The following is a 13,644-nucleotide window of genomic DNA, read 5'->3' as shown; positions in this document are numbered from 1 at the left end:
GATATGCAAAAGGTATTAACCCTCTTCGTTGACCTTGCTTTTACTTTGTCTCGACCCTTCATCAACTATCAAGAAGCCCTGCATTTCCTTTTTGCCAGCTCCTCAGGGCACCCAAGTCTTTATTTTGGTTGTCCTGTAGTTGGGAATAAAACTCAGGGAATTAGTCTGTTTTTCACTCAAAGCCTGGGGCATTGCTTGGATCTGTGGTTAAGGCTTTTTTTGGTAATATAGTGGTGGTTCACAGCACTTGAAGCAGAACAGAATTCTGGTGAAGGTGACGGATATCAGCACTTCCTGCTTCGCATTCTTCCTCATGGGGTGGCTGTTCTTGGGGTTTTATCAATTGGAGTGCTCTTTGCAGAATTGCCACGATCACATTCATTTTGCCCCTGTGGTTCATTAGGGAAACGTACAGCAAAGAATCAGAACTGTGCAGTACTCAGCAACATGCTTCTTTAGTAACATCACCTGGGGGAAATAAAACTTTTTATTTCAAGTCGTGACATAAAGACTCAAATTTCAATCCCTACAAAAAAAAAATAAAAAAAAGAATTTATGGAAATAAAAGCTATAACGTTTCATAGTACAGAGAAGACCACCCCTGGCTTTTTGATTGCAAAACAAAATCATCATACTAGGGTGTAAGTATACAAACCAAGAGCTCTTTCCTTTGTTAAGAAAATAAGTCAATAAAAGTTAATAAAGCTTTTACTTTTAAAACCAGAAGAGTTCAGAGGAACTGGATGGACCTGTCTGTGTACTGATCATCCCGCTGGACTTCGTATAAGTGGTTGTTTTTACAATAATGGAGGATTCGACATCAAGACAAAATGGTAATTAAATTGAATAAAAGACTACTCCTACGCACACATCCAGGGCCTGTGCAGGAAAACCATACACCAGCATGATATAGTTAGAGCAACTATGTCACAAGCAGCTCAGGCCTTTGGTAGAGAAATGATATTGCTTTTTTTGGAGGCTCTATCATAGAAATGATAACTGAGCCCATGATCCTGGTCTGTCAAAAGGAAACAACCTGGTGTGTCCTAGAGAGACTCAGAGCAAACCTCACGTCATGGAGGAAACAAGCCTCTTACAAATAAGGCGTCACTCACCTCCCTGCCTCCCTGTGCAAGCGGTTTCAGGCCATATTGACATTCTGCATGATGGCTGCTGACCGATGGCTTTCTTATCAAAGATGATTCACAGTTCCAAAGGGGGATCCAATCCCTAGCTTTTTTTTCCCCTATCACAGCCTCTCAGTCTGGTGCTACATCAAAGATCATAAAACATTTTGCCAAAATGCCAGACAGCTTCCACCCTTTTCAGATCCTAGAAACACCTCACTCGAGCCTGTCTGCAAGGCCATTCTGACACTTAACCGCAGATCTTGACATTTTTTTTTTTACTCTTTTCTTTCTTGAAAGGGAGCCTAAACCATGACATTGTGAGGACAGCATTTCCAATTACGCATGATTAGAACTTGGCTCTGTGTAGAGGCTGTTCCTCCCTTGCTGCTATTTGCAATATGATGGAAGCCACACAAAACCATAGTGGCTTTGGAGAGGAATGGTATGATTTTTCTTCTTTCTTGGAAGAGCCAGAGTGGGTCTCTTTCGTGGATCAGATCACAGTCCTTTTGCGTTATTGGACCTGGTCATCGAATTAAGCTCCGGTTTCAGGCTGGCAGGTTAATGATCTGCGAGAGCGCAGATGTTGTTTCCCCACAGCCCATCCATTCCTCTGTCAGGTATGGCAGTCTAGAGGGAAAGAGAAAGAGAAGTACCTGAATGCAGAGAAAAAGCATGCATCAAAATCAACAACCTCCCTTCGTTGAGAACAGCGAACGTGCAGACAAAGCAAAATGTTGTAACCTTGGCCAAACACCTTTTTGGCAAAATGCAAAGTTTGCGTTGGACAGAAAAAAAAAAGGTGCAGTTAATGGGAGCATCTGAAAAATCTGAGATGATGATGATGATTAGAATCCTAATTTCAATATCTTACAGCGTAATTTGTTTTTGATACATTCTGCCTGTAGTCCAGCTGTAGGTGCTACTGGCATTGTCAAGTACTCGATCTCTGAAGGGAGGCAAATGAAGTAACACACTGTAAGTGCAGCTTCTCTTTACCTTGAAAGAGGTTGTTCTGTGAACTCAAGCCATTCTGGTTTACATCTTCCTGATCTGGGGATCCTGCAGGACATGAGAGATGCAAAATGGGGACTGATATGAGGTTGTGAACAAATGGATCTTCAGATACTGAACACTCAAACTGGACAGCATCCTTACAACCATTGACCCAGTCAGCTAAAAATGCAGTAATAAATGCTCACACCTGGTGGTCTGCATCGTTTTCAAATGGGTTAATTAGTCCATACAACATGTGCCTTTATATCAAGAAAAGAGAATGGAGCTGAACAGGGTTCTGGAGCCCCAGGCTGTGCACACACTGTAATGAAATGCAAGGATATTGCATGTAAAGAAAATTACAATCAGTAAAGGAAAAACTAGATATCCGCCAACAGCATGTGAAGAAATCGTGCTGCACTGATAACAAAGGCTGCAATTACAACACAAACTCAAATTGAAACGTGTAACATTTTGCATTTTATCCCTCGCTTTTTCGTGCCTTCTTTTGTCTGTATTACATAATACAACACATAAAAAAAAACCCAACTACATTCCAACATAAGCATTGTTTTCCATTCAGCTTCAGCTGGTGGTGCGGACAGCTTGGTGTGCGCAATTGTATTGCAGCCCTGCTTAAATCAACTCCCTTTGTTTCCTTAAAGTAGCGCTACTTTTTTCTTAGCAGACCCGCTCGTCCAGGCAACTTACAATCCAAATATAAAATTTACAATAGGTAGGTTACACACTTGCACGTATGACAGAAGCATGAACTAAGGTTTAGACTAACTTCCTTATTTCAATTGAGATTGCGGCAATGGCCTTCAAACCTCAGCAGCCTAAACTCATGTTTGCGACAGTTACGCTCCAGCAGCAATATACTGCAGGAATGAAAGGAGGTTTAGCATCTTGACAGCATACCTAAAAGTGCAATTCAACTTACTGCAGAACCTTACAGGATACAGGAAGTGTTTCTGTTCTTTAATTGGTCTGAGTTGTCAGTTTCAGAACACCGTTCAGTGACGCACACCTGCGGCTTAATTTGCCGCTAGTGCACGACAGCACTTTCATGTAATTTCGTCTGCCTAAGTTACTTAGGAAAGACGATCAGGCAAACCCGCACCTTCCTTGAGAACAGATTTAAAAAAATCTCATCAGCGCTATAGTTAGGTCAGTTTAGGGTTCAATATTGTAACAGACGTCAGCTACAGAGATAACCATAAGGCATGTAGGTTTCAAGGACCAGAGTTAGAAACCAAACAGATCATACAACTCTATATGTTATTGTTTTTACCACAATTTCCCTTACAATAGGAATAACACTTGTCTTATCTAGCTTCACATTTATTTTCTAACACCCTGACCTAATACAATAGGGGAACATGCAGCAAAACTGCTGAAATTTAGCTACTGGTGAATGGTGGAAAATGTGATAACAGGGACAGCAGAGAGTTAGGCACACCGTGCATTATCCCCAGTTTTCCAGCTCCTCATATCCAGGCCTCCCCAAAAATCCTCATGAGCTTTTGACTCCCCGAGTGGTACAAAATGTCCCTTGCTCAGGACGACGAGACTTTGATTGACTTGCTTTTGGCACAGGTTCTCTCCCATGACCTTATCTGTCTTCTGTTTTGAAACTCTGACAATTCTGTGACTGCTTCCACATTCTGGAGTAGAGAAAATCCCTCTGGAGAGCTAGGAAAGACTATCTATATATATATATGCTCATTCCTTTGATGGCCCCAGCTAAGATCCACTCTCCTGGTCCTCTGCTGATTGAGGGGTTCTTATACCCAAAATATGGGCTTCGACACCCTTTGTTCTCTCAGCTCCCCAAGATCCGTATTACAGGGCATTCATTCTTTTCTAGGAGGAACCGGATTCTTTTATAGACCTAGATATAGTTCAGCTGCAAGGGATCATCATATACTTCATATATTTCATGCATTGCTACTTGAAGACTTTGTGTTGGTGCCCCAGGACAATTCCAATATCTGAGGCACTGGGCACATTTGTTTTACATGGACATACATGCCTGGCCAGAGGTTTCAGCTTTAATGCTGATGATTGTTTCTCTCAGGGGCCTGTACTGCAGTTCTTATTTCATCACCTGGCTGACTGTTTCTTGGTAGCACTAAGGGCATCATCTTTCCCTACCAGTGTGCATCATGTGGCCTCTTTGGTAGCATACCTGATTTTGGTTAAACCCTTTCAAGACAAAATATACTTCATGCTTAGGGATTTATCTCCCTGCTTAGAGATTAATCTTAGTGCTAAACTGTACTTTCCTCCCAATCTTCCACAGATTTTACTTAATACTACCAGAATTCACAATTCACCTCACCTCTTGGCTGTTCACACAGTAAATAACCCAACATACTGGCTACACTCTTTAGCCTAACTGCGCTACATAAAACTGTGCACCTTGGCTCATTTAAATTTAGCTTCCACATTCCACAGTGTGAAATTTCGCACATTTCACTGAATTGCCCTGCTACAACAGCTTCTACCTCCAGGCAATAAGACTGCTAAACAGCCAACCTGTAGCTCCTTAGCAAATCACCTCTAATGGCTACATGGACACACAATTCTCACTATATTCAGCATAACTGCACTAGATGTATATATTGCATACACCATGGACACATAACAGCTCTACTCACATTGAGTTTTATTCAATTTCAAAAATGTAACCTCAATTTTGTGATTTTTGTGTTTTTGTGATTCTAGTAATTTTTGTGAGCTCGCAGAAAAAGACATTTCATTGCCAGCAACTACTGCTGCAGGCCGTATTGTTGTGCATTTGATAAATAAACTTTGATTTGATTTGATATTATATCCACAGTTGTTTGCACTGCAGATATCCTTAAATCAGCCCCATTAATGCCGACTTAAATAGTGAGCTTTTGACAAAAATCTCCCGTTTGTTTCAGATCGTTAAAAAACGAAAAGGTTAACTTAAAAGTTACTTAACAGTATTAAGTTATATTAGGTGCTTAGGTGAATACACTGCCAAATACATCTTCTCATTCCACTGATGAGTCCAGCACTGCTAAACTAAGATCTCATCGGGCTCTCTCGGAGGAGAGTGTGTGCAGAAAGGACCCACCCCAGCCATTGACGGCCACATCTCGGGTGCAGATCTCGTTGGCCAGCCTCTCGAAGTACTCCGGCAGGTCCGCGTACTCGTTGCCGTAGGAGATGACCTTGATGCCCTTGTCCAGCATGTTGTCGCGCAGCTTCTTGAACTCGCCCACGTCCTCGCGCCGCACCAGCATGAAGTGCTCCAGGTCCGACTTGTGCTTGACCGCCTCCAGGAAGAGGGCCTGGAAGGTGGTGTCGTCCACGGTGCGCCCGCAGCCCAGGAACACGAACGACTTGGTCTCGTACAGCTTCTGGATCTCCCTCTGCGCGGGGGCCGCGAAAAACAAAACAAAACAAACCACATGTAGGCGGGCATCAATTACAGAGGAATGGCAAAGTTCAGAAACCGCAGAACCAGAACTCACACCAAGGTAAGACGGCACCTCCTGTGCTAGCGGTTTCCTTCGTGCTAGATTCATAGCAAAAAATAAATAAACCCTGATGTTTCATGACAAAGAGAAACATTTAAACTGACTCTGGACTCACCTATGCAGTGTGGAAGATCAATGTGACATTTTAGAAATATCACACATTTAAAGAGTCGATTCTTTATAACAAAACAGGTATAAACGTAGCTTGGTGTAAGAATGTTGTACTCCTAAGAAACGGAGGAGCTGCGCCTGCTGCTATCGCTCAAATGGAAGCACACCCGGCTTGCCCCCCCAGTCCCCTCACCATGACCTCAGTGTTCCTCAGGACGTTCTGGTACCCTGCGGGGTGCAGCACGATGCCGCTGGGGTTGGTGTAAACGCCGTGGATGTGCAGCACGCTGAGCCGCCTCTTCTCTTGGGCCCACTCCAGCACCTGTGCCACACAGAACACGGCACGCGCCCAGCGTTAGCGTGAGCCAGGCCCTCGCCCGCGCAGGGCGCTCAGCACGGGACACAGTGTAAAATAACACGCATTCTGTCTGAAATGCAGACTCCACATACAGTATATGGTACAGGCCGGCTTTATAATAGTCACTCGTGCTGCATGCCAGTCAAGTGAGCATACTTCCTGTGTATAAAACCAGACGCAACCCTGTTGGTTTGTTAACACTCCTCATGAAAAGCTATACAGTGCATCTTTGGTAACTTTGCTTATTAAAAGTCTACAGTACTGAACTTGCAATATTTTAACAAGCCACACAACTTTTACCAATGAGTTATGCTGTGAGCATATATATCTTCATGGGTGCTTCCCAGTAACCACCACTGTCATTATATTCATACGGCTTGCAGACTCGACTTGTGAAATAACTATCCAGCACACTAGTGATAGACAGTGACAGAAACAGGTGCTGCTCAAAGAGGACGAGGCTTTTCTGGAGAAGCATGCGTAGCTGTAGCTGTGTGGTCACCACAGAACAGAAGGCAGGTAGCGGGGGGGGGGACCTTTTTCTCGTCGGTGAGGTCCAGGGACTCCAGCTTGGTGCCCTGGTGAGCCGCGTAGATCTCCAGCAGGTTGTCGAAGTTGGTGGTGAGGACCAGCGCCCCGCTCTCCATGAGCTGCAGGACCGAGCGCAGGAGGTGCTTCCCAGCGTGCTCCATCTTGGACTCCAGGTCGTCAAACACCTCGTACAGGCAGTCCTTGAAGAAGGTGGAGCGGACGTTACCCGTGCGCTGTGGAGAGAGGAGAGGGCCGGTCCAGGGTCATCAGCCAGCTGGGTCCCTTCTTATCATCAGCAGCTGAAGACCCTTGGAACGTTAGTGGTAAACTGGTCAAATTAATGAGCCTAATTAGCTGGGATTAAAGAGAACTTCAAGACAGGAGTGTTCTCAAGGATACGAATCATGCCCTACTGCTGTAATGCCCTTTTATAGTATAATCATCTCAAAATGATTCACAACTCATTTAAATTATTTCAAATTATTAGCACAACTTTCTTTGTTTCACTAACTGAATGTTTATACCAATTTGAAATATTTAACTTGGGGGGTGGGGAGAGGGGGCGGGAACAAAATCCTGGTGTGGGAATCTTCGACATGAGCACCCAGGAAAGAATGCCAGAATGACCGACGCAGGCGGAAATGTTAAAGTGAGCCATTTGACTGGGCTCAGGATTACCGTCTGGCCAAGGGAAATCTCATTATACTGAGCTGGGCATTCAGATCCCACTTGGTAACAATTCTCAGAAGCACAGGAGAGAAGCTTCCATGAATAGCTTTGAAAACCTCATCCATTGTCAAATTAACAGGACAACAGGAGCACAGAGACACAAAGGTCAGAGATAATGGACTAAAGTGAAGATTAATTTTGGTCGATAGCCACTTTTACCACTGCCTACTAGCACCAGGTAAATGTCATAGTCTAAAGTGGTATAAAGACTACATTCTAGGAAGACAGAAAAAAAAAAGAAGAGGCTGCATCTTTCAGAATTTATCACAAGGTCACAATAAGGTTTCAAGCCACCCTGTCTTGATCTGGAAGAAGTCTGAGATTATCTCAGCTGGAAATCACCCATCGATTATAAAAGATGAGCCTTCAGGTCACCCAGAACATGTCAATCTTTGGCTGTTCGTTAAAAGTGACAGCTGTATGAGGAGAAAATCACCCCAGGATGTTTGTCGGTAAGAAAGATCTGGGTGCTGTGAACAGAAAACTCACATTGACAAAATTATAAAGAGACGTGAGGTTCCCATTCAGAAAGCCAACTTGCGTCTTAAAAGTTGTGTGTGTAAACAAGCAGGCTTAATGTCAGAGGCCATGGAGCATGTTTATAAAACAAAAAGTTATTTTTCTTAGTTTTTTAGCTTTGTTTGTGAAACCTTCCAGGCATAATCTGGGCTAAGGAAGCATGTACTTTTCTAGTGTGCATTATCAGCTTGTTGAAAAGATTCAGGTCACAACACACAGCTGAGAGAATTTCAGCACAGCGGGGCAGCTTCACAATGCTTCTTCAGCACAAAGCAAAGAGAAAGAGATTGCAGAGCTTTAGCATAGCATGATTAACCTCAATCAAAAACAAACCAAAACATTATAACACCATTTTCATGTGGACAATTTCCCCCTTTTGAAGATATGCTGCTCAGCTCAGCAGGTTAATTTCCCTAATGCTATGGTTAAGCAGGAATGAACAAGAGAGGCACAGCTAACAAAATAATGGAAAAACTGCTATAATCACATCTGCAAGGTCAAAGACAACTGCTGACACATCCAAGAAAAACACTCTTTTGACTGGATACCCCTGTGGGTCTTCATTTGACTGAAGCACATCATAACAGCATATCCAAAATTAACTTCAGACAATATTGTGCATCTGTTACAATTCCCCATCCTCAAAACCCACAAAGACAATTCCAATAGTCAAGAATCTCTTGTTGCCAAACAGTTTGCAATTCAGTAAAGCCCTACCGGAGAACCTTTTTAACGGCCGAGTTCACATAACCACAGGGCACAGGTGTCTACTTTGTCAGACCAGAAACTCCGGGCAATCACATCCATATTAGTCAAGGAGATTAAACCCAAATATAGATTTTACCACACAAACATACTTCAGCCTTGAACCAGCCAGAAATGATATTTTTTTACAAGTAGTTGCAACAGAAACACTGAGCCTTTCTTTACTCGAATCCTCACTGGAAATATCCACTCTTTCCCTGGCTTTCTCATAACATGACCAACATGGCATCTGTCTCCTGTTCACCGTGATTGGATTCACACCAATGTAAATAACTGCAACGATAACTAGGTATGTGATGTTTTGTGTTCCAATCTTGGTATGAAAACCTTACCTTCTAGTGAATACACAATCCTTGTGTAAATGCTAGAAAGCATAAAAGCTGACTCTACTCGCGATGCTGCACATTGGTGGTGGTGGAGGGGAGTCCCCATTACCTGTAAAGCGCTTTGAGTGGAGTGTCCAGAAAAGCGCTATATAAGTGTAAGCAATTATTATTATTATTATTATATATGCATTCTCTTTTCTACAGCTCTTACAAGGCCTTTGCAATGCCCCCTTGTCACATTTTTTACAGAACAGTACTTTATAGAGTCCCTTTTCATGACTGTGCCTCTTAAACTATGCTTTAATTGATTTTAAAGCAGGAAAGACAGCAAATTGCTGCCAAGCAACAGTGGACCATTTGCTCTGGAAAATGCAGTGTGATGAAACAAATGAACCACAACTGAACAGAGAGACAAGACCGATACAGGAAGCGACAGGAACAAAGGTCACATAGTTTGGCTTTAGATAAACAAGAAATCACAAAACAAATGCCTTTTCTAAATTCCTTGCTTCTGTTCTCTAGGCACAGCATAGCACAGCAGTGTTTACCCAGTTGGCTTTTTAAAACCATCTCTACATTAGCACCTATGACAAGTCAGTATTACTTTGCATTTCCATGTTCCCTAATAGTAGATCAGTTTGTAACAACCCCAAGACTCTCTTTTATTTTGGAAGTTCATCTCAGGTTCTCTGCAGAGGCCAGTTCAGTGCAGTTTTTTTCTGTAAACTCAGTAACATAATTCATAAAACATCTAAATAGATCAAGTTTTGTTGTCACATGTTAGAAATAATTTTGTAACATGTGCCACGAGGAGGACCGCGATACATCTCGTAAATACTTAGAATCAGGAGTTACCCATAAAGGCATCTTTCTGTTGCTCTTCGACCTTACAATAAGACTTTTTGACGGTTTAGATATATGGAACAGGCAAACGCATCAGAAAAAACAAATCCATAAGGATTCGCAGGAATGGACTGGTGTCGCGTCCAGAGGGTATCCTGCCTCGCGCCCATTGCTTGCTGGGATAGACTCCAGCTCCACCGCAAGCCTCTATTGGATAAAGTGGTTAGACGAGGGAGTGACCTTGCAGCTGGAAATGTCCTGATCTCAAATTTGACTGACCAGGCACGAGGGACGTTCGTTCTCCACGACGACAGAAAGACCGAAAGCAACAACGAGAGCGAAAGGAGCTCGGGGCAGGAAGCGTGCGGGAGCCCCCCGGGCACCTGCTTACCGGCGACAGTTTCTGGATGAGGTCGTGGGCTACGTGCACCAGGTTCTTGTCCTCCTGCAGGCTCTGCTGGAAGCGCCGGCTCTCCTCCTCCTCCAGCAGGTCGAAGTCGTTGGCGGCGTCCAGCAGCGCCTGGATCAGCCCCTTCCAGGAGCGCAGCGCCGGCACCTGGGGCGCCACGGCCGAGCTCACCCCGGTCCCGATCACCAGCACCAGCTCGGGGGCGCGCTTCGTCTTCAGGCTGGGCAGGAGCTTCCTGCGGGGCGGCACGGGGCAAGAGACGCATAGCTGAGCGTTTCTGCAATACATCGGTTCTTGAGCCATGATTCAAAAGAAGACTCTAGACAGGGCAAGTATTGTATCGTTTTCTCAGATTTATTTTGACAAGAGACTTATGGCGGCTTGCTTTTAAAAAAATCATTAAAGACGCAACATTGTTTGCGACTTTAGTGGGAAGGCCCTGGAAAAAAAGAAACAGCTGACAGACTTCCTTTGTCATATCAGCAGCAGATTTTTCTGCAAAATGATCGACACCACAAAGAAACGCAAGCCCAAAGGCAAACGCAACAGAGTCTTAGAACGGTGACTTAGCACCGCTTAGAGGCGCGCGGCTACCTGGGTTTCTTGGCAGCGGAGTCTGCATCAGCAGAGGCAGGTCGCTTCTCTGTCTTGACTGGTGCTACCGAGGCCATCCAGTTCCTGCAACACAACCGCAGTCACACCACCATGAAATAAAGCTGGAAACAGCCCCTGTCATCACAACAAACAGCCGACTGCACAAAGAACCGTGCACACAGGGGTAGGATGGGGTTAGACGGGACAAGACAGGTCTAACCCAAATCCATGGCTGGAAAGAAATGTCTCCCATAATCTTGACTTTTGATTTGTTTTCCCCAGAACGCCAATCTGTACATCTCTAAGCCACCCGGGGGACTTTAGGAGCAGGAAATGAAGCGAGGGTTTCTCTGCACCGCTGTATTTCTGGAACTCAAGTGTCCGCTGGAACGACTCTGATACACATTTGAGATGAAAATCCATTCCGTTCTTTGTTTCTTTTCCACAAAATGGAATTGTCGAGGACCTTGCCAATAATTGTTTCCATTTCTAACAAAAAAAACACACTTCTCCCCCCCCTCAGTGGGCCCACACACAAAGGACAAGCAAGGCAAACAGAAACAGCAGATAAGATGATCACCTGCAGCCTTTGGATTCCTCCAGCAGCTCGGCAAACACATATAAGACAAGAATCTGAAACTTGTTCAATTCTTTCAAGGCCACATGTTTCCAAGACGTCAGGACAGGGCACCCGAGTCTATGTGACACTAACAAGACCTCCTTCGAAGATGTGCTGCTGTTCCAGTACCCAGTGTTTCATGCCTGTGCTTATCAACCACAAATAACATCTTTATCTCAGTACAAGGCCTGTTTAAAGGAAAGGGGGGGGGCACTGACTTCTCATATTTCCATCCACCACTGAAAATTACGGCAGCATCCACATTTTGTCCCACTGCTTTAAAACACAATAGCAAATGTCAAATGCCACATTTTTCTTGTGGCACCGAGAGATTTTTATACGAAACCGTTCGCTACAAAATAGAGCAATAACGTGGACAATTCAAATCTAAGAAACTAAAAGTGGAACGGAATGTTTTTTTTTTCTTACAAGCAGCATGCAAACTGTGCCTTCAAAGAAGCTACAGCTTCAGTAAGCCTACCTACAGCCGACTTCCCCTTTCCGAGGCAGCTGCTACAGTAGTGCTTCTACTCAAGCCTGCAAGCACTACTCTCCTATCTGACCGTATTTTACTAGAATCTGGGAAAAGGAGCCTCAACAGGTGTGTGCAAATGGTGACGAAGTCAACTCTTCCAGCGGAGCCCTCTCGGTTCCCCCTGGCCCCGTTGCCATGGTTATCCATCTTTTTCTCCAACAGCAGCTGCAATAAAGGGCTGCAGCTGGTATTGGTGTTATCGGTCATTTACGGGTACGCAAAAGCCCCCCGAAGCTCAGGCTTCACCGAGATGAGGTTACCTTTCGGGTATCATGAGCTCAACAATACTGAAAAAGTTTTTTTTTTTCCTCCCCGATGTTACTGGTAATGTAGGCGACGTACCCGACTTCAGCGACAGCTGTTGCGTTGTCAATACACCAGGGTGGCTACAAAGAGCTACATGTTACATGTTCTTTTTGTTTAAAAAAGAAAATAGAAATTATTCCTCACAAGAAAGCCATTGAACTTTCGGGGCTCTGAGACGTAACTCTGAAAGTAAATCCGTTTAATTTTTCAGAGTAAATTGACGCAAAACCACAGACGTGTGACCCAGCGCAGCACTGTATCTATACATCGTGTGCGCTAGACGTCTTCAAAACACTTCACCCTTCGTCGTCTGCTAAATAAAATAAGCGGAAAAAGAGTTAGCACAGTGACTGCTAGCTAATTGTAAAATGTTTGGAGACGTTTAACTTAATTTATTTAAGTGATTTCTGGGAGACAGTTTCTTGCTGTTTATAATTGCTGAGATTCCTCTTTGGTCTTTTTTTTTTTTAAAGGCATAAATGGACTTCACTCACCCCTGTTATAACTCCAGAGGTGCGAGATATTCAACCCAGTTAAAACGGGGGTTTCTTTCCCTCCTCTTTGAGTCGTCAGTTCTGAAACATCTGCAGTCCGCGTTTCTCTTCCTTCGTCATGGTAAAAGTTGCTGTCCGTTCCGGAGCTTTTGCACGCAACCTCTGTCGCTTCTGTCCCTTTAAAAAAACAGCAACCGGTCGGTTCAGGTACTTCAACTACGAGCCGCCGTGAGGGACAAACCCGAGAGCCCGCAAAACCATTTAAAACCCAGTGACGGCTTTGGAGCTCGGAGTGAATACGTTGCTCTTTTAGTTTCGGTTATAGACTTCAGTAGTCGTGCGTTTGCACTTGAGGGGAAAGGATTTTCTTTGCTTTTCCCTTTCTTGACCCAGAGCCAGTGATTTGTGTCCGGTGCATCACCTTACAAGGTGGTGGTAAAAGCGACTTGTTGATGTGCAACTGGATGCACTTCCTAGCGAAGCGCACGTAAACTGTTCATGGGAGCTGTCATGGAAACAGAGTCTCAGCGCATCTCATGCGCAATTAGGCTTTGCAAACAGTACTCAGGCAAAGTCAATAGTTCTTGTCAATTAAAGCAGGACATAGGACTGTGACGCGAGGGCTAGATAAACAACCCGGTGTCATAAAGGCATGTTCAGAGTCAGCTAGAATTTCATTTCTTAAATGAATGGGATACAACAGAATTTCAGAAAAGGGAAGATTTATCCGTTATCCGCGATTACTCTGATTATATATTATCAAACAACAACAACAACAACAACAACAACAATAATAATAATAATAATAATAATAATAATAATAATAATAATAATAATAATAATAATAATAATAATAATAATAAT

The 13,644-nt window shown here is 43.9% G+C and overlaps 1 protein-coding gene across 2 annotated transcripts; it reads right to left on the bottom strand.

Moving 5' to 3' along the window:
- Nucleotides 1–469: 469 nt before the first annotated feature.
- Nucleotides 470–13,290, bottom strand: fam118b (family with sequence similarity 118 member B). 2 transcript variants are annotated; one of them, XM_006642229.3, is made up of 8 exons: nt 12,781–13,290; nt 10,827–10,910; nt 10,215–10,467; nt 6,647–6,874; nt 5,946–6,074; nt 5,236–5,533; nt 2,130–2,192; nt 470–1,760 (listed from the first exon to the last, which is right to left on the bottom strand). In XM_006642229.3, the coding sequence occupies exons 2-8, from the start codon at nt 10,901–10,903 to the stop codon at nt 1,747–1,749; spliced, it is 1,062 nt and encodes a 353-aa protein (XP_006642292.1). In that variant the 5' UTR covers nt 10,904–10,910; nt 12,781–13,290; the 3' UTR covers nt 470–1,746. The 2 variants fall into 2 exon arrangements, with proteins under 2 accessions (XP_006642292.1, XP_015192881.1); XM_015337395.2 differs by lacking the exon at nt 12,781–13,290 and adding an exon at nt 11,407–11,492.
- Between the last annotated feature and the right edge of the window lie 354 nt (nt 13,291–13,644).

Source organism: Lepisosteus oculatus, chromosome 23 (genome assembly GCF_040954835.1).
Source record: "Lepisosteus oculatus isolate fLepOcu1 chromosome 23, fLepOcu1.hap2, whole genome shotgun sequence".
NCBI classification, from domain to species: Eukaryota; Metazoa; Chordata; class Actinopteri; order Semionotiformes; family Lepisosteidae; genus Lepisosteus; species Lepisosteus oculatus.
Note: the sequence above shows the minus strand (reverse complement) of the source record. Positions and strands in the feature narration are given on the sequence as shown.

What these genes read in the sequence shown, in the direction of transcription:
- fam118b (XM_006642229.3), bottom strand. Translation starts at nt 10,903, where the DNA reads ATGGCCTCGGTAGCACCAGTCAAGACAGAGAAGCGACCTGCCTCTGCT. An exon ending in TCCGCTGCCAAGAAACCCAG is followed by an intron (nt 10,468 to 10,826) that starts GTAGCCGCGCGC and finishes GCCGCCCCGCAG; the next exon opens with GAAGCTCCTGCCCAGCCTGA. An exon ending in TGAGGAACACTGAGGTCATG is followed by an intron (nt 5,534 to 5,945) that starts GTGAGGGGACTG and finishes GCCCCCGCGCAG; the next exon opens with AGGGAGATCCAGAAGCTGTA.